Consider the following 18,726-nt stretch of genomic DNA (forward strand, 5'->3'; position numbering starts at 1 on the left):
TAATGGCACCTTTTAAACCCTATCCCTGCACAGCCAAAATTGCTTTGCAATTGCCCTTGCTTGACAACATTTGGAAAAAACTTGATGGCAAATATCTGTCATTGCCTGATAACACTAGCGAGAAACTGAAGTCGGGTGGCATCATGAAAACGTAGAAATTCAGGTATATTAAGGATCTACGTCCATATCAAATAAAATGTAAATGTACAAAAGTGCTTGTTTGGCTAAAAAGGATCAGTAGAGATAGCAGTTGATACAAAAACAGTTAAGTGCTGTAACTAAGAAAAATGTGTGCTTTTATTTTGTAAACCTGGCACATTAAGGAATCATAATAAAATGATAAATAAGTGAAGGCTTTTATTTTTGAAAATCTGAACAATTTCTGAGGATAACATTTAATTTTTTTTAAGTTAATGGGAGTTTTAACAGCTGGGATAAGATCCAGTAACGTATGAAAGACAGTCCTGTTCTTGTATTAATCACCAGGGTATGTCACATAGAAAGAGACGAAAGAGGCAAAACTGTGTACTACAGATAGGAATACAAACTTTATTTTACTATATCTAATAATATTACATTACTATTACATTAATGTAGCAAAAGGTTCAGCTAACTTTGCATAAAAATAGGTGGTAGAAATATTCTTCAAGGAGCTATTTCTACTTTCTTATTTTAAGTATGTTTCAGAGCCTGTACTTTTTCACTTCACTTGCTGTAAAAATCTGAAATCTTTGGATTGTAATGATATTGATATGATAGTGGTTAAAAGAGTCATTGAGGCTATTATAAAACCATACATCTGTAATTTATCATTTCAAACTGGTCGATTTCCAGACAGAATGAAAATAGCAAAAGTTATACTTCTATACAAATCTGGAAACAAACACCATTTCACCAACTACAGGCCTGTCTCTTTACTACCTCAATTCTCAAAAGTTCTTGAAAAACTGTTTAAAAACCGACAGTAAAAATTTATAGATAAACAAAAACTACTCACTGAGAGTCAGTACGGATTCAGATCAAGCAGATCAACATCATCGGCACTATTAGATTCAATAGAATACATCACAAATTCCATAGACAAAAAGCAATATGTGGCTGAGTTATTCATAGACTTGACAAAGGCATTTGACACTATAGATCATGATATATTAATAAGAAAACTGGAACGTTATGGTGTCAGAGGGGTAGTTTTAGATTGGGTCCGGAGTTATTTAAGTGACAGAAAGCAGTTTGTGAAAATAAATGGTTGTTCCTTATGTATGGACATTGCTTGTGGTGTACCCCAAGGGTCAGTTTTGGGTCCAAAATTCTCCAACTTGTACATTAACGACATCTGTAAAGTGTCCAAAGTATTAAAAATGGTTGTCTTTGCTGACGACAAACATTTTTTGCTCTGGTGATGATCTGCAGAATTTATTGGAGGATATGACTAATGAAATAAGTAAAGTGAAGTCCTGGCTTGATAAAAATAAATTATCATTAAATTTGAATAAATCTAAACTTATGTTATTTGGAAATAGTAGTTTAAATACAAATGCAAAGATTCAAATAAATGGTGTTGATATTGAAAGAGTCAGTGAAAATAAATTTCTGGGGGTAATAATAGATGAAAAACTTAACTGGAGAGCTCACGTAAGATATATTCATTCCAAAGTATCACGAAGCATTGCAATACTAAACAAGGCAAAACAGGTATTCGACAGAACATCACTTCATATTCTATACTGTTCACTGGTTTCACCATACTTAAGCTATTGTGCAGAGGTCTGGGGCAATAACTATAAAACCACATTACATTCACTTTTTACTCTTCAAATAAAAAGCAATTCGAATCATCCACAATGCAGGTTATAGGGAACATACAAACTCACTATTTTTGCAGTCTGAAATATTGAAAATTGACGATATAGTGAAATTCCAAACAGCACAAATTCTATTCAAAGCAAAAAATAAAGACCTGCCAGGTAATATTCAGAGTATGTTTTTTTTGAAAGAAGGAAGTTGTAATTTAAGGGGTTTTTGTAACTTCAAAACAATGAAGGTACGTACTACAAGAAAAGGTTTTTGTGTTTCTGTTCATGGAGTGAAACTATGGAACAGTCTGAATATGGAATTAAAGCAATGTCCAAACATAAAACTGTTCAAAAAGAGTTATAAAAATATGATCTTCTCGAACTATAAAGAAAAGGAAAATATTTAAATTAAGTGAATGTTGCTATTTAAAAAACAAACAAACAAACAGACAAAAAAACTCATGATGTGATATTATAGTATATAGTATATCAGAAATCTGTTCACTGTTTTTATTACAAATTATATCAGTAAGGAAGCTGACTAAATATTAACTGATCATTTATGGCAAAGGGGTGGGATTAAATAAGTGTTTACTTCTTCCCACTCCCTTTCAACATGTAAATTAATCAGAACTTTTTTTTATGTAATTTGTATAGTATTTTTTTCTTTCTTATTTTCTTTTCTAAATGTACTTGTATATTGTTCACATGTTGGAATAAATTACCAAATTACCCAAATTACCAATTACTTGAATCAGCACTTCAGCTTTTATCGTAGTGTTTTTTGACACTGGTATCAAAAGTACAGATATTCTTTACTTAGTTCTACTCAAATAAAGAACATCTGTACTTTTGCCACTTCTGTCTACTACTCAGCCACTGACAGCACTTCAGCATGTCTTAAATACTCTTGAAACTGAGGAAGAATCAAGAACAATGTAAACGTCCTCCTTTTATGAGATGGTTAGCATGAGGGTCTGTGCAGACCTCCTTTTGCTCTACAGGTCCATATTGCCCTGCCCATACAGATGGTGCACTAGGGCTCTCAAGAACCTAAATATCTGCTCTGGCTGGAGGTGTGGCTGAATCATTTGCCACCTGGGTTCAGTTACTACACCTGTTTCCCATCTTCAAATTACCACTGTGGATTTGAGGACCAGTTCTTACCTCAATTTTGCTGTCATACCTGCTAGTTGTCATTTACCGCCTTGTGTTCCCATGGATAGATGGCAATGTCATGAATATATAGTACCTGCTAGTATTTTATATTTTATTATTATCATTATTAGTAGTAGTAGTTTTCAGTTTATCCAGCTATAATGTGTAGAAGTTAATTAATACCAGTGATAGTGCTATTGATCACTACTTTCTTATGGACAGCAATGGATGATGATCTAGTTTCTTCATGAGCAAAAGCTGTTTGGTGCAAGTTTCAGGTCTGTGGTGAAATTGCTTAATGAACAGGACTTCTCTACATGCCTGAGAAAATAACCTTGAAGGCAAACTAGCCAAATTTAAATATTTAAAGATACATATTCTGATTCCCAGAACTTCTTCATTATGCTCAGTGTCCCATACATATTTATATATACACTCAGGGTAAGAATAAAGTGTACCCATTGTCGATTCTAAGATTTTACATATCTGGAATCATAAAAAGATCATCTGTCCTTTAGCAGGGTCTAAAATTGCATAATAACAATACATAACAACGGCATCATTTATTTAACACAAACTAAGCTAAAATGCAAAATTATTGCATGAAAAACTGAGGTGCTTAGCTTTCACATGCTGTTTTTGCATTTTGACTTAGATTTTTTAAATAAATAATGACACATTGTAAAATGTCATGTACTCTCGTGATCTATTTCCTCATTTAAATGAATTGAATAATTTTAAAACATGCTAAGCTTTGATAAAACTATGATATATGATGCCTTAGAAATGAGGACAGATGCACTGAACACTAATGAAACGTTTATTTTAAAACAACAACATTTGGGAATCTTTAACAAATGCAGAATGTAGAATGTTACATTAGTGCTTCCCATCATTAGTACACATCAATTAGCAAACTGTAAGTAACTAAGTAAAGTCTAATAAACAATGAAATTGCAGTGAATTAATCATCTTTTCATTCTGAATGACAAATCAACCCTTACAGTGTCATTTAATAACCAGGAAGTTAAACTTTTGATTTCTTTTGAGAGATCATGCTTTTTAATCATCAATTGTACCCAAATGTTTGTCTTGGTGGATAAGGAATATTATGTTTCTGTGGACTGCCTCTGAAACCATTTGTCTAACGCACTTGTTACAGTAATGAACACCACAGAGTCTGGGTCACGCTGACCAATCTTGAAAGAGCTCAATTATCGGTGCTTTTCACAACATGCGGGCTGTGTTTATGTTTTTCAGTTTAGTGGTTATCTGTTTAGTTAGAATAAATCACTTGAATACAGACATGCCTGGAGGGTAGATGGCTAAAATGTCTCTTTTGGAATACCGAAGACAACGTTATGAGGGATCAATAAACCTTCTGGTTTTTGTACACAAAATTGTTCGAGTGGAACCCTGACATTTGTGCTCCTAATGATCATACCAGATTACATCATTTTTATTTAATATTAAAGTAATAGCTTCACTGATCAGCAGTTACTTAAAAAAATTATTTAGGTGCTAACTTCTATAAAGCCATCACAGTGCCATAAAGAAAGGAAAAGAAAGTATTATCGTTATTGTTGTTGCTGTTGGTTAAAAGAGAAAACAATGAGGTATATTTAAATTGAATTAATTATACTTTATTTGACAGTACAAAACAAAATTATACAGTTGTAAACACCACAAGGCACAGTACAGCAGCACAGGCATACAATTTGGGACATAGTGTTACATGTACCATAAGGAGTGATAACAAGTCATTATTGACCTGTTTGGGAAGGATTACTTGTTTTCTGATTAAACAGAAAGAGTTTGCAAGAGGAAGAAAATGTATGTAAATCTTATATGAATATATGTGCGTTTGTGTGTTTGCAGTTATTTAATATCATACAGTACAATACAAGGCTCTCTACATTACATTTACTTACACAGATATACCAGTTTGTTACATTACACACTATTTATTTGCAGTTCAATAAAAAGCAGCTTTCAAACTGTCTTGAAATACTGGTTAAGACTGTGTAAACTGTGAAATTAAAGCTTTATGCTTTCTGGAGGAAATGTGACAGTCATTGTCGCCAAATCACAACCTGAAACTTTTGAGGAAGGGGTGGGGACACGATTTGTTACAATGTGTAAAGAGTTAATGATCTTCTAAGATGAGCTGTGTACAGTTTAAAAGAAAGTACATCCCTTGGCAAAATATTCTCATTAGATGACGAGATATCTGAATTTTTTTTTTTAACTCACTGTGCTCTTTGGTCGATTAAATCAGCAGCGTGGCTAATGCTTTTTTTTTTTTTGTCTATCGGTACGTTCTTTTAAACTTTAGAATTGGCATTGAGCTCATGTGACTCCAGGGCAGCTGTAATAAATGACAGTTTTATCTTCAGCGTATTTTGTGATTTTTAACCTAAAGAATTACGTTGTGATGCGAAGTGAATGAGCTCAGAGTAAAAGCTCCTTTTTACTCTCATGTCATTTTAGTTTAATGCAATATTGGAATTGGAAATAAAGTAAAAACCTGGTGAAATATGCTCTGCAGGAATCCTAACTTCATAACAGTCTTTTAACAGAAACAGCAAACAGATATATAGCGACATTAACATAATATGGACTGGGATTCAGTAAAACTTTGAGCGCTCAGCATTTCAATTATTTCTGAGCGCTGAATATTTGAAGATTTTTCACCCAGAACAATAACAACAATAAAAACATAAAGGTAATGAAAATAAAGGCCACATGCTGTTTGAACTTTATCAGCTAACTGAAAATGAAACAAACCAACATAAATAAAACGTGACATTGTTTGTGTGTAGCACCTCAACATCTTCCACAGTTGTCATGTTGACAAATGTCCATGGGCATCTAAACATACAGCATTCATTTTCTTGGAGCTTTCATTGGTCGTTATTGGGAATGGCTAATGCAAAAATATCCAAGAATATTTCTCACACTGCTACTTCGCAAGCTGCATTCAGGGACCTTTGCATTTATGGAAAAGAACAGGCTGAACACCACATGAACTGTTTAACTGAATCCCATTCACTAGCAGTAATTAAATGGTGGAGATGTCCAATGCACAGCTTCACACAAAATTAAAGAACACTACGATTTCATTGTGTGTGTGTGTGTGTGTGGTTTTTTTTCTTGGCACTTTTAAACTTCCCACCACCATTATCATTGTTTTTAAATAAACTGCTCTCCTCTTCTTTGTTCCTCGGACATTTACTGTGCATGCATTCACTCAGTGTCCATGCAGTCATCCTCTCTCTTTTTCTCTCTCGCACTCTCTCTCTTTCTTTCTTTCCCACTCTCTCTGTAGCCCTCAGACCACCAACCAGTGATGCAACTGTGGGGGGGGGGAAAAGTGCAATGCGTCAAAGAAATAAATTACAGTACTGTGCTCCCGTACAAATTACCATAAAGTATGATTGAATTAACTCTTACAGTGAACTGCCGGACCTCCCCGTTGTCTACCAGATGATGCTCTGTCTCTGGGGTGATGGCATAAGCCAATCTCTGTTCAAGGGAAAAGAGTAATTAACTCTTGTCATACACTCCACTTAATTAATCAAGAAAGAGCTCCATCATGACAAAGGCAGCTAAAGATGGAAGATTAGTATGGATAAGAATCATCTGAAAAGATTTTGGAGCTTATAGACTTACGTCGCAAAACTTTCCAGGCAGTGTGCACAGTTTGTAGATGGCATAGAGAGGCACCATGGTCATTGATGACATGGCCAGACACCACCCAAGCATGTTAGCCCATGCAGGAAACATGTAGGAGCCATAGTTTGGGGGGTTAAATGTGGCAAAGCTCACCACAACCATGAACTATGGGAAAGAGATTTATGAACACACATGACCTGAAAAACCACTGATTAAAAGGAGGTAAGATTATTGCAAGACAACACTTGTGGCTGATGTTAAAATGGAAAGCATAGTAAGAAATGAACTCAATCATTCATTCTCATGATGAGTGAATCACATGCCTTAGCCACCCCAGGAAAGATGAGAGACTAGGGAACAATAATATCCAGTAAAGTTGTTTCCTTTGTGTACGTATTTGGAAGAAGATGCTGTAGTAACAGTGTTTTGCTGCTGACATATAGTTGTGTGAGTGTACTGCAAGACATAAGCAGAGGATATGAACAATCTGATTTATACTCAGTGTGAATGTGAATCAAAAGCTAAGCAGTGAGATAATGATAGGGTTAATGTATGGGGGTTGAAAAGCTACTTTATTCATTCAGCAGGTCTGTTGATTTTTTTAGATGCAAAATTAAACATGCTTTTTTATTTCTGGTATTGAGGTCACATGTTGTCTGTGGAAAACTAAATTCTCTGTTTAAAAGTCAAACTTTGTTTGGTTATCATGATAAAAAAAAACACTGATGAGAGGAGAATCAGATCAAACTACAGTCTAAGTTTTATGCATCTTTTGATTTCACATTTTTTAACTTTCACTTGCTGGGGTTTGTATAACTCACCAGGAGGAAGCAGGGACTGACAAACTTCCAGCATAGCCTCCAGTACCTGCCTGGTCGGTGGCCAATCATCTCCTCAATGTCATCGCTGAAACGGTCCACTCCTAAAACACACAGAAATACTCAATATTACCATGACATGGTTAAAGAAAAGCAGAGTTACAGTACTGTATATTAGCTTGGAGCATAAGAAGAACAATCTCTCTGTCTTTCTCTCTGCACAATTCCAAGAGAAATTTTGGTATGAGCATTATCAACGCAGGGTGTGTGTTCATGCTCCATGTGTATACATTTAAATTGAAAGTTAAGTCTAATACAAAAAAAACTGTAATACCAGAGGTTATCAGGTATCAGTAAAAATAGCAAAAATACAGCATACCATTAAACTATTTGCATTAACCAACGTCATTCTGCAAAGCTAACCATTATGAGCTGCTGCACCATTTTTCACCTTTGTCATGATTTTGCTTCTCTTATTCCTTGGCTGTATTTTGCCTTTTTGCCTTCCTGTCCTGAAGGCATCTCTCACCGCAGAGGAATAGATCCGGAACGACTGCCAGGTATTCCGCACTGCTAGATGTACTTATGCAGTGGAGTGCAGATCAAAAGACCACAGTGGCCGGGGTCAAGCATTTCTGTCAGCAGTCAAGAGTATTGGGGGGAAAAGAGCCAGAAAAAGGCCCCCTAAAGCCTTAGGCTTGATTTATCTGACTTGCCAAGGTCAGGACCCACCAAAGTGGGGCAATATGTTGACCTCATTGCCTGGGGCCTGCTTAGTATTTAGTCCTTTATGCACCTCTTCATAGTCATACTTATTAGACATTAGACAAGAAACTCAGTCTCTGACCTTTAAAGTGTTTTTCTGTCTGCTGGTGTTTCCGAATAGGGTCTAGAATTTCCACTCAATTATTATTATTATTTTTTAATTTGCTTGTTTTTCTTTTAAGCTGTTATTGCTGTCGGTGAAAATCCATGAAAAAAAATCAAACACACATAGACTTACCCCTTCCCTCTGGGGGGGGGCTATCATTACTGCAATTATCTACAGAACCACAAGAGGTCACTAAAGAGCACACAGGGGCCTAATATTTGTCTTCATGAGCTCCTACCAAAACTAGAGGTGTCTTTCTATACAGTGCCTCTTACCCTGTAAATATAATAATTTTTTTTTTTATTTTCTTCCTCTGTCTGATGTCATTCACAAATAATTTAATTTGTTATTGACAAAAATTATGTTAAATGGAGTATCATAAGAATCTGGCCACATGGAGAAAGTTTGACTTGCACACAAGAGACTGCGATCTAGATATGAGGCAGCTGATTCCTGCCGGTTCCCAAGATACAATTTTCTTTACATAGTTCTTCATCACTGCTGATTGAGCACAAAGATTCACACGGGCAATGATTAGAATTCGTCTTCATCTTGCAAGCACCACAGGTACTGTATATGCTTGTGACTTGGGTAGAGATTTGGTCAGAGAGTGAAGTGGCCAGTAGGAATGGATTGTCTGGCAGCAATATTCTTACATCTAATAGAAATATGTTGCATTGAGGCACAGATGACTTATGCGAAAAGATTTCTCATCAAACCCTTAATAAAGCATCAGCTTTGTTGGCCATGAAAAAAAATCATCCCCCTGCCTCTTTTCTTTAGTCCATCTTTCTCACCATAGAACCACGCTATACCGATGGCTTCAATAAGCACTCCAAACAGAATCGATGTTCCTGCTGCAAAGTGGTCCAGCAGAGTAAACACATACATCCCTCCCTGGAGAGGAAGAGGAGAGAAAGAAAATAATGCCTGTAAGTTTTCTACTGTTACCTTGTTTTTAGACAGTTTTGCAGATATTATGTCTGTACGTATGCAAACACTAGGAGTTTAACCACAGTGCAAGGATAAATTCTAACTAGCACACTAACGTGATGTGCATGCCATTAAACACAGACTCCTCAATAAGAGACTTACATTTGTAACACAGAAGAGGGAGATGAGAAAAGTGGAAACAACAATAAAGAGGGTGAACAGCTCTCTGTGCTTGTGGAGGAATTTGAATTCATCAATTAGTCCCGTGATCACTGATTCCATGCCACCCATCTACAACAAAAAACACAGCAGTTAGAAAGAAAGAAAAAGTCAGTCCTGAGCTGTTAAGTCACTGAAGAGGCCCGTCGATGCTTGGATAGTTACTGCTCCTAGACTATATATTTGAGAGTAATGAAAAACAGTAATTTGGCACAGAAAAGGTATGCTATTTGGCTGACCAAAGGGATGTAACTGTGAGTGTCTGTGTGGATACTCACTGCACTGTCAATGCCCAGAGTCAACAGCATGATGAAGAAGATAACTGCCCAAATTGATGACCCGGGTAGTGTTGCAATGGCTTCGGGGTAAATGACAAACACTAATCCAGCGCCTAAAAGAGCACAAAAACCATGAAAAAAAGAGCAAAGGTGAACAGCAGCGCAAAACAAAATGTAGTGCTCAAACTATTTCCCCTTCTAGCAAATATAAAATAAAAGTAAAAGAGGAGGTAGAACAAAAATGGATGTTGTAGATTAGCCAAAATCAACAGCCTTATAGCCTTCCCGTCAGTTTTATGACATTTTAAACTCAAAATTAAACAGTTTAAAAAGCTTTGCATAATCAACAATAAACAATCATACCGTCTCTTGCAACTTTGTCTAGAGCCACGTTGTGCTTTTGGGACATGTACCCAAGGAAGGAGAAAACCACAAAGCCAGAGAAGAAACTTGTTAAAGAGTTGATGGAGCTGGTAATGATGGCGTCCCTGGATCAATAAAAGAAGGCAGAAACACGATAGTCCATAATAAGAATGTAAAACACTTTGTCAATATATCATCAGCCAGCAAACAGTCAATATCCACATAACTGACCAGACCAGCTGTGAATCAGGGATGCACTTAAAAAAAAATTATGTACAGGCTTGACATCAGCTTAGGAAACCTTTGACTGATCTAGATCTAGATAGATTGCTCTGTCAGATTTTCAGTATCTTGCATCATGTGACAAACTAGTGAGTTGTTCTTTTCATTAAAAAAAAAAAAAAGAACAAAACAGCAATAACCTTTTTAAGGTTAAATGGTACGTTAAAAGCGAGTTTATGCTTTTATGGAATCCTCGAAGTGTTAGTTATCAGAAGCATTTTTTTAAAGGGCAAAACGGGGGAGATAAAAGCCACCTGTGGGTCGCAGATGATTTTCAAAGAGTGCAACAGTTTTGATTGGTGTAACATCTAAAGTAGTCTGCTGCGCAGCTTGGTGTCAAAGACATAGAGGGTTTCAAGGAGCTTCAAAGGTTATTGTAATTCACCTGCTTATGTTGCATGTGTGCTTGCAGAATCAGCTTCCCCACCTCCGTGTGCCTCCGTGAATTCCCACCTGCCTCTCCCCGTGTATCCGTACCTGTAACAGTTGTTGCTGAATTTGTTGTAGCTGGAAAAGGCAATTAGCACACCAAACCCCACTCCCAGCGAGAAACAGATCTGCGTTGCTGCCTCAATCCAGACCTGGGGAGAGAAAGAACAAGCGCACTTGTGTGAAGCGGCAAACAAAAGGCACAGGAGAGGAAAAAAGCCATTATTAGAGATAATTGCAGGAAACTCATTCAACAGCAGCAGATGAAAGACGCTTGTGAATACGGGGGGTAATTTTGCAAATTACTGCTCCATGCATCTATCTAATCTAATTCTCCAATTGCTCCCGTGCATCTCTCAATCTCTGTCCTTGCTTTCGCTATCATAAATGAATCCTTTAGTCACGCATGTGGATTTATTGGGACCCTCAACACCTAGTGTTAAGTTAAATTAGATATTTATATTGTGATAGGAGGTTTCATGGATAAGAAAAATATTTGAAATGAGTGACACAAGTAGTTTTCTCAAATTTCTTTATTGCCTCCAGGGAAGGTAGCAATTAAAACAATGCTGTGTTTACTTGCACTAAAATAATTCCACATTCAGGCTTTTGGCACAATAAAATTAAAGGGTTAATTTAACAGTAGACATAGAGGATAGCAATAGTAGAGCCCAATGCTCTTGTTATGCTTCTTGTTTGTTAAGCAAATAAAACTTCATTATGCTTTTTTTCTGTTATCGCTGTTTCGGGTTCTCTTAATCTGTGGACTTGAGCTCAGAATTTTATGTGTCAACATTTTTTGTGTGTGAGCAGGTCTGTTGTCTAAATCACTCTTTGTGGAACCATAATTAAACTAAACTAGACTAAAATAAAATAAACTAAGATAAAACACAGATTTAGACTTTCTTTTATTGATGGCCACTTCCATCTTTTATATACAGCCTGTATTTTCTACCCTTTTTTCTGAGTTGTTGTTTTGTTTTTTTCTGTTTTGGTTATTTATCTCAGAAAATCCATAACTATGCCAACAAATCTACAGCTATAAAATACTTTCTTGGATTATGTTATATCACATTTTGGGTTGATAAGAATATCATTCATCAAGATCTAGGACTTTAAATGCTAAATTTATCAGCGTTAGTTGTTGCAGTATGTGTTGGTTTTGACCTATACACTGGCTTTGCATTGGATGTCAAGCAACAGGTACAAGTTACAATTCCCTGCCATGAGAACTCCTGTTAAGCACAGTAGTATGATATGTTAAAAAAATTGTTGTAGTTGTGCATTCTTCATTTTTTAGTATTGGAGTCTCTTTACATGCAAGTGTAAAAATTAAATACAGGAAATACAAGTGAAAATGTAAATAAAGCCACAGTATTTCCCCTCATACTATATCTTCTTCTTGTGGAACACTGTCACTCTCACTTCACTTGTGTCTCCTCTTTCTTCTTTTGGCGCTCACCTTGGCATCACAGAGTCTTAGGAAGTCCACGGAGAGGTAGGCCTTAATGCCATCAATGGCTCCAGGCAGGGTGACTCCGCGGAGCAGCAGCACAGTTAAGACCACATAGGGCATTGTGGCTGTGATCCACACAACCTGAAAGAGTCACACAAGGTACACACACACACACACACTCACATGATACACACAAGAAAAAGATACATGCATGCAGAACAATCATGCATTTAAAGATGGTGCTGCATTTGACTGCTATGCTGTTAAAGTCACTGTGCACCATGACTCACTTAGATTTTTAGTTTTGCAAATATAACAGTAATTAATGTCTGCTATCTTATATGTTACCTTGCCAGAAGTCTTGACTCCCTTCCAGAGACTGAAGTAGAGCAGAACAATAACCACAGCTAGACAGGAAGTCAGCTGCCAACGTGGACGACCCAGGTTATCAATGCCGTTACTGTCCTGGATATGGAGTACTGCCCTTCTGAGAAAGGAGAACATTCAAGCAAGAGGCATGGTGACTCCTAAATCACCATTTAGTGTACACTGACTGTCTTGTATGTATGAGCACATTCAAATTTAGAAAGACTTCGCTTAACAGAGGTGTGAAGAGACAGGATGAGCTCAAGAATACTGGCCTAAAAAGCTGTCACCAGAATTTCATGTCACACATTGTTGACACCAATCCATCGTCTGCACTGGGCTTAACATTGTAGCTAATTTCTGAGTTTTTTAGTTACCATAGTTACTGCACTAAATCCAAAGGGTTCCCTTTTTTTCTGACGAGAGCTTAGCGTCTTAAAAAAAAGAATAAAAAGAACATATGCAACAGAAGGTAAAGCAACACCTCTGTTGACTTCTCTCCAGACATTTAAAAAGAAAAAAATAACCTATTTTATTATTTCTGTCATGAAAATGTATCAACACCAATTAAATATATGTTTAAATATGTTCCATATGAACTACAGGACGTAAAATACCATTACTAAAACACACACATCTAAAGTACATACAGTACTGTATGTACTGAGTAGGATATTCAGGGTTCACTGATTCCAGATGTAATCATAATAACTGCTGCAATCAAGATAAAAATGACTAAAGTTCATTATAATATTATTATTCATATCAGAAACTGAAGTATAAACTAGGCTCCAGATACCCTTCATAAGATTGGCTTTACATCCAGTCCCTGTTTCTGAAAGATGATACTTGAGCTTCACCTAAAGGGAGATTTGAGACCTCAGGCTGTCTGACCAGATGCTGCACCAAGTGTCGCTACATCTGTTGCAAGTGCTGAAAATAATGCATTATAATGAATTACATTATCACAAATGGCAGCTAAGATGGGAAAACTGCCTAAAGGTGACAACGTTCAAAGTCTACTTTATTCTAGATAGTTACCAAGCATGTGTCACGTTAAAGACTAAATTCAGTGGACATTGTTTTTGCCTTGATCCATAAATTTAGAGGCAGCCTAACAGATGAGACTAAATAAGATCAGCCAATTTTCAGCTGATATAGTCAAATTGTCTGCAGGTGGTTGTGCATAAATAGCCCACTGCCATTTTATCTAACGTGGATGAAATACTGCATCTGTCACAGCAGAACAACCCCTTTCACTTGCTGAAATAGGAGACACCTGGTCAGCTTCATAAAGGAAGGCAATATTGGCTAAATGCAGCCAAACTGTGCATTTCTGATTCTCTGTTATAATATATCTCAGCTATTTAGGCTGCAAAGGCATTCCATTACTGCACTCCAACCAAACACATCATACCTCATGCAGTAGACATGTGCAGGACTATCTAAGCAACCTTTTTTACTCCTTACAAATAGTGTGCTAAAGCTGAAGATCAGGCCAACTTACTCAAAATACTCCTGAGCCGGGGTGGCTTTGTAAATGTCACTGACTGAGCCGTTGTCAGCCCAGTCGGAGCAGTTTGGACTGTTCCACGTGTTGTTGCAATGAACCCACGGTAGCTCGCCGGTGAAAGAGGAGAAGAGGTAGAACATTGCCCATGAGATGATGACGTTATAGTAGAAACCAACATAGAGGGAGATGAGGATCACTGTAAAGCCTACACCTGTTGAGGGAAACATAAGTTATGAATATCATAGACACTAAGGATACAATACTGAAGAATATTACTACTAATACTAATAATATTACTGTCTTTCTTGTGACCAGACATAACATATTGTTAGTGCACACCATAAAGCACACTGTGAGTATACAGTAGCCAGAGTAGCCAGTGCTACATGCCTGCAGTCTCACAAAAAAAGAAACAACCTTCAAACGCTGCCTCTTTATGCCTTAATTATCAATCCATCTACCCTTTCTGTAAATCAGAAACAATGTCCACTCTTCTAAGGCTGTATTTAAATGTTAACCTTTGCTAGGAAGCATAACTGCAACTGTGCCTTATTGATTTCTTTGTAATGTGGATGTGATATTTGTCCAGGGAGCCATGTCTCTTATTAGCGCCACATGCGGCCGTGCTATCTCTCAATCTCCCTTCACCAACCCTTTCCAAGTCCTTTTTTCTTCAAATGGATTGATCCTGGGAGGAAACCAGCTTTTTGATCAGAATAATTACTGTCAATACGGGCATGTGTACGTGTATTTGAATAATTACTGTTATCCCCCTGCTGAGAGACAGAGAGAGAGTGAAGCGTGTGATTAGAACGTCAACGTACTCTGTGTGGTCCCTGACAGACGGCACATGCTCCAAGGAACACACATAGACGAAAAACACGAAGCAACACGTACACACTGCGGGCCACCTTCAGACCAACAAGGGCACGATGCCACACAAGACAGCCTTATGGCTTCTCACTGTGGAGCAACAGATGGTCTGCTGTTATCAGAGGTAACTTCTTCTAAAAAATCAAAGGGAATTCAGAGAAAGCGACGGATGAATGCACACAAATTAAAGCTTGTTTAAAAAGCGTAAAAAACAGAGCCAAGTAAAGTGTATCATTATATTTTCAACTCGTGACTTTGCTTAGAAACGTGAGTCGGACTTCATGTTTGTTTCTCCATTAGTGTATGTTTGGATGGCATTTCTCCTGAACTGCGCTTTGCTTAACGGTGTGTTGAAAAGTACCCAGAACAAGCATCAGCCAGTGTTACCTGCCACTGGGTGACACAAAAGGATGCGGACAATCAGAATAAAAGTCTAAAAGCCCAATTTTCATTTGCTTTCCATGTGAGTGCCAGCAGAACCTGATGTTCCGGGAGGGATAAACAATGCCTGTCGCTGCTCAGCTTAGAGACAAGCAGACAAAAGAGACTGGCATGTGGACAGGCAGGCATGTGGGCAGGCAAGCAGACAGAAAGACACGTAGGGATTAAAGGGAGAATGTTAGCAGACAGACAGCCATGTAGGCAGATGGACATACAGAAAAATGTAACTCGTCCCATGATACATTTATTATATTCCTAAGAGGGTGTGCGTATATCCTCGAGTGTTTGCATATGTGAGCAAGGGTCTGTCACATTTGATTTTACCTTCATACATTTTACTTTCCTACCTTTAAATATGGGACATATCTTCCAGACTCCTGCTGCCCCCTCTCTGTTATACTGACCCAGAGCCAGCTCCATGTAGAAGAGTGGCATGCCTGCTATCACCATGAAAAACAGGTACGGCACCAGAAATGCACCTACACACACACACACACACACACACACACACACACAATTTTAAAAATAAATACATTTATTTACTTATGTCTTGCAGACATGTTCACACATGTAAATTCAAAGAACAGCATCAGTTTAGTGCCAGTTTACAGGATCATATGCAGTGTCAACGCAGATTATGAAAATGTAGTATTTAGTATTTTTACATTTTTCTTTCTATGTCAAACTGCCACTGTACGATAGACAGCCCTCTTTACTCCAATAATTGACTATTCTAATAAAATGAAAACACAATTTTCAAAAGAGGGGGCTCATATATAAAAGTGTAGTTTGTCTTTGAAGATAAAGTTTATGCCTCTGACAGAACTTTTGTCATATTTCCTTACATACATATTAGACTTAGCGACGTGAAAGGCTGTGTGTTAGCCTTGACCATAGCTGCAGCATCATTTACAGCTCTTAAACATAATGAGAGCTCTATGCTAAACAGCCATAATTAGTGACACTGATTGTTAGAGCTAATCTATTCAGAACAGCTGTGGTGGTTTTTCCCCTATTTTGATCTCTGTAAAGGATTGAAATAAGACGAAAACAACGGCCATCATACACACAGATCTGAAGCACACACAAACATGTGCATGTAGTACATGCATGCATAAAGTACTCTAGCCTGTAACTAATTCCTCCTTTTCTCTGCCTTCTTCTCTCTCTGTTTCATTATTTTTCTTATTTGCCTTTGCTCAGCACAGTCACCATGTTTATGCCCTCCTACCCCTCTCAATGTGGCAGACTAATCCCCTGGACTGGGGCAAAAAAAAGAAAGAAAGAAAGAAAGAAAGAAAGAAAGAAAGAAAGAAAGAAAGAAAGAAAGAAAGAAAGAAAGAAAGAAAGAAAGAAAGAAAGAAAGAAAGAAAGAAAGAAAGAAAGAAAAACAGTTTCCTCACATCAGTCTCTTCATCAATCTCACCTCCTCCATTTTTGTAGCAGAGATAAGGGAACCTCCAGACATTTGCCAGGTCCACAGCAAATCCAATCACGGACAGGAGGAAGTCAATTTTCTTTCCCCAGGTCTCCCTCTCTTCCTCCCCACTGGGGTTAGTCTGAGTCGGAGTTGGAGTCACTAAGGTGGTCGATGTGAACTGAACCCCATTCTGTTCCTTTACAAGTATCAGCTCCACCTGAAGGGTCACCAAGTTTAAAATCAATCATGCATAATGCAGAATGGAATATTACAAACACATTCACCTTAAGAAATGTTATTCATGGTGATGTATTAAAAATGTACTGTAAAATACTATTATTTGTACTATTTTTTACCATTTTTGTCATTCTTTAAAAAAAGCATCATATTTGTATAATGCTGATCTTTAGCACTTTATAGTTTAGTACAATATAATGAGTCACACAGATGAGAGAGCAAATGCAGTCATTTCATAAATTGAGACCTTTGCACAGTAACAGCCTTGTGTGTCTTAGATCTGTACCGACCTCTTTTGGACCCATCGTGTTGGAGGTGGGTTTTTCTGGGGCTACAACTGAGGACATCACGGTGCAAAATGGTAATAGTTGAAATCTCGGTAGGTAAAGCTGACAAGTCTTGAGCACAAAATGAGACAGAAAAAAATGAGTTTGTTTTTTTTTATTCCGTTTGTGAAGAATAAGGTTTTTGATTCAAGTATAAAAATCATCAAAAGGATCACTGGGATGAAAATTAAGGATTAAGAACAATATGAGATGCTTTTAAACACTGAAACTGTAGCAAAGATATACATATTTTTAAAAAAATTAAATGTGGCATAAGAGAGAGAAAGAGAAAACACAACAGAGTCATTTGATTCAGACTGAGGGTAACAAGAAGGGATGGGGGAGCATGTCTACAAGGTCATCACAGCATGCTCGTTTTATTTCACAAGTGCTGATAACCATTTTACTTGCAGAATGGCCTAGTATGTTGATGATGCACACTATCTACCAACATGTTGTACTCCAGATTTAATTTTGGTTTAAAATTATGTCACAAAAATACTTTTTATGTGAAAGTGTATGTGTTTTTTTGTTTTTGTTTTTCTCTAAATCTTTTCAAAAGGATCACATCAAATTATTGTAATTAAATTGCAATTAATTAATTTTTCTTTTTTACTAACAACACAGGATATAATGGATATATAATGCTATTAATACAGGGAAATACAGAGTTACAAAGCACAAAACATTTTAAACTACAAAATGATATTCTTACCTTTTAGAAATAATAGCTGAACTCCGATGTCAGTTTGGATTCAATTCCAGTGCTGATGTTCTCTAGTGTGCTGTAAACTGATGCTGATCATATTTACGCAGACCTTCCTTGATAAGTTAGACTCAAAGCAAGAGATGTTAAGCACAAACAGAAGGGGGAAAAAAGATGATAATTAAGAGAGAAAAAGATGAGGAACTGGCAATCTATGAGTTATAGAAAGCCCTCCCACCCTCCTTGGCTCCACTGAAAGACACACAGAGCCCCGAGCACCCTGTGGGTTTGTATGGAGATCTGTCTGCGGGACCACTCTTGAAATATGAGAAACAATCAACAACACCCCCCCATCACCGTCACTCTCCTCCCTCCCTCCTCGATCAAGCTTCATGTCTTCCTCCTCCTCTCTCACCCATCATATATCCATGTAAGTGTGAGGGGATAAAAAGCAAATACAATATTGCAACACTTATTCCCAGATGCATGCAGTTTCAGCATCGTTATCATCCTCTTGATTCAGATACATTATAGCTGTATAACATAAGCACCTAATCTTTTCTGGC

At 37.2% G+C, this 18,726-nt stretch overlaps 1 protein-coding gene across 2 annotated transcripts; it reads right to left on the reverse strand.

Moving 5' to 3' along the window:
- Positions 1-5,231: 5,231 nt before the first annotated feature.
- slc6a3 (solute carrier family 6 member 3) lies at positions 5,232-18,436 on the reverse strand. Of its 2 annotated transcripts, XM_026185532.1 has the most exons (16): positions 18,170-18,436; positions 17,419-17,526; positions 16,898-17,108; positions 15,819-15,950; positions 14,152-14,368; positions 12,627-12,765; positions 12,285-12,419; positions 10,871-10,974; positions 10,112-10,236; positions 9,749-9,861; positions 9,414-9,542; positions 9,116-9,215; positions 7,451-7,551; positions 6,627-6,794; positions 6,408-6,479; positions 5,232-6,309 (listed from the first exon to the last, which is right to left on the reverse strand). In XM_026185532.1, the coding sequence occupies exons 2-16, from the start codon at positions 17,473-17,475 to the stop codon at positions 6,286-6,288; spliced, it is 1,827 nt and encodes a 608-aa protein (XP_026041317.1). In that variant the 5' UTR covers positions 17,476-17,526; positions 18,170-18,436; the 3' UTR covers positions 5,232-6,285. The 2 variants fall into 2 exon arrangements, with proteins under 2 accessions (XP_026041317.1, XP_026041318.1); XM_026185533.1 differs by lacking the exon at positions 6,627-6,794.
- Between the last annotated feature and the right edge of the window lie 290 nt (positions 18,437-18,726).

This window comes from Astatotilapia calliptera, chromosome 11, assembly GCF_900246225.1.
Source record: "Astatotilapia calliptera chromosome 11, fAstCal1.2, whole genome shotgun sequence".
Taxonomy (NCBI): domain Eukaryota; kingdom Metazoa; phylum Chordata; class Actinopteri; order Cichliformes; family Cichlidae; genus Astatotilapia; species Astatotilapia calliptera.

Bases quoted from the DNA above. Each gene is read 5' to 3' on its own strand.
- slc6a3 (XM_026185532.1), bottom strand. From the start codon at position 17,475: ATGTCCTCAGTTGTAGCCCCAGAAAAACCCACCTCCAACACGATGGGT. The intron at 9,216-9,413 runs GTAAGTCTCTTA...CTTCCTCTCCAG, and splicing joins CCCTCTTCTGTGTTACAAAT to GGAGGGATGTATGTGTTTAC. The intron at 6,310-6,407 runs GTAAGAGTTAAT...CCCCCCCCACAG, and splicing joins GGGAGGTCCGGCAGTTCACT to TTGCATCACTGGTTGGTGGT.